Source organism: Fukomys damarensis, unplaced genomic scaffold (genome assembly GCF_012274545.1).
Source record: "Fukomys damarensis isolate Sample0158 unplaced genomic scaffold, DMR_v1.0_HiC HiC_scaffold_27, whole genome shotgun sequence".
NCBI lineage: Eukaryota > Metazoa > Chordata > Mammalia > Rodentia > Bathyergidae > Fukomys > Fukomys damarensis.
Window position 1 is genome coordinate 20,588,776 of NW_022900939.1, and position 1,519 is coordinate 20,590,294.

Below are 1,519 nucleotides of genomic sequence, written 5' to 3' on the forward strand. Positions count from 1 at the left end.
TCTTGAACACTTGTGCAAAGCCCTGGGAATCCACCAGCAGCCTTGTGGGGTTCTGGCAGTGGGCTCCAGTTCTGTGGGGAGGAGCTAGAGGACAGAGCCAACCAATGAGAAGGATCTTAAGTACTGCAGGGTAAGCAAGAGCACTCTTGAGGGGCAGGTGGAAGGGCAAGGAAGGCACCCAGAGTTGGAGACAAGACAGAGCCATCAGAACATCTAGGGACAGGCACAAGTGGCTGAGCACACCTGGCATGACGCTGCTCAGTCAGTGCCCAAAGCTGGAGAGTGAATGTCAGCCCTTGTCGGCTGACATCTCGCTCAGGGTCCTCACGATGCTTCCTTGGGCTCCGACCAAGAGCAGCTACCTTTACATCCCTAAGGTTTGGGAAGCCCCAGCTGGCTTTTCAGGCTTGCTCAACTCAGCTGGGATGCTCATGGTGTGATTGTCCCAGCCATATAATGAGAGTGAGATCTTCCCGCACATGTGGGTAACAGGGCTCAAAGGCAGTGTGATCAGAACGGCGGCATTATCTGTAATATCTACTTTAGTGGAAGGGCTATGTCAGATACCCAACGGAAAGGCTACCTGATTTTCGCCTGAAGAAACCACTAGAACTTCCTGTGTAATGTTGCCCACGGGTGGAAATGGTACAGGTGCTGAGGAACTATTACCAAATTCTGCCCCTCATCGCAGTGACACGACCAAGAGGATGGCTTCAAGTCCCATGCATTTGTAATTAGCCAGTTGCCTGGACTATACTGTAAGTGGTTCACATGGTGGGAACACTGCAACAGTGAGAACTGACTTACTTTCTTCTTTTGTGGTTCCAGGGATTGAACCCAGAACCTCGTTGAGCGACATCCCCAGCCTTTTTATTTTTTATTTTGAGACGGTGTCTGACCCTGAACTTGTGAACCTCCTGGTTCAGCCTTCCAGAGTGCTGGGGTTACAGGAGGGCACCACTACTCCCAAACACCAATGCTGAGTTGTTTCTAGTCCACGCTCTGGCACTGAGGATTGGAAGAGCATTGGAGTTTGGGGAAGTCTACCAGCAAACCCGGTCCCCTGTCCGCTCGCCACGCTTCACCTGGAGAGCTTGAATCGCAAAAAAGATTATCTAAAGATTGAGGTCAGATGTCAAACTAGGGAGTCCCAGTGAGAGTTGCTTCAAACTTCTGGGGGGTTTCAGCTTCCCAATTTGAGCCCGCTTCATCTGATTCCTGGAGTGCTCCACCCTTCCACAGGTGAAGGCTGGGATCCGGGCCCCGCCCCTCCCACTCCCAGGCGACGCCCACCCACCGCATTGGCCCCGCCCAGTCCGTATGCAGACTCCGCCCCTTCCCTGAGGCCCCGCCCCTTCTCCAACCGCCAACATCTCCGCACTTGAGGGGAGTGAGGTGGCCCGGGTGCGACCCCGAGCCTCACTGACTCCGGCCTTCGTCGGGTTTCTCCGCTTCCCCTGGGCAGGCCGCATCCCCGGGCTGCAGGCGGGAAGGGGGCGACGGGCTGAGCGCTGAGCGG

General features: G+C 55.2%; 1 protein-coding gene across 1 annotated transcript in view; it reads left to right on the forward strand.

Moving 5' to 3' along the window:
• The first annotated feature begins 248 nt into the window (after positions 1-248).
• Tesmin (testis expressed metallothionein like protein) overlaps positions 249-1,519 on the forward strand; it is a 32,897-nt gene continuing 31,626 nt past the window's right edge. The window contains exon 1 of the mRNA XM_019209240.1: positions 249-377. Coding sequence (XP_019064785.1) covers positions 249-377 — 129 coding nt within the window. The remainder of the gene's footprint in view (positions 378-1,519) is intronic.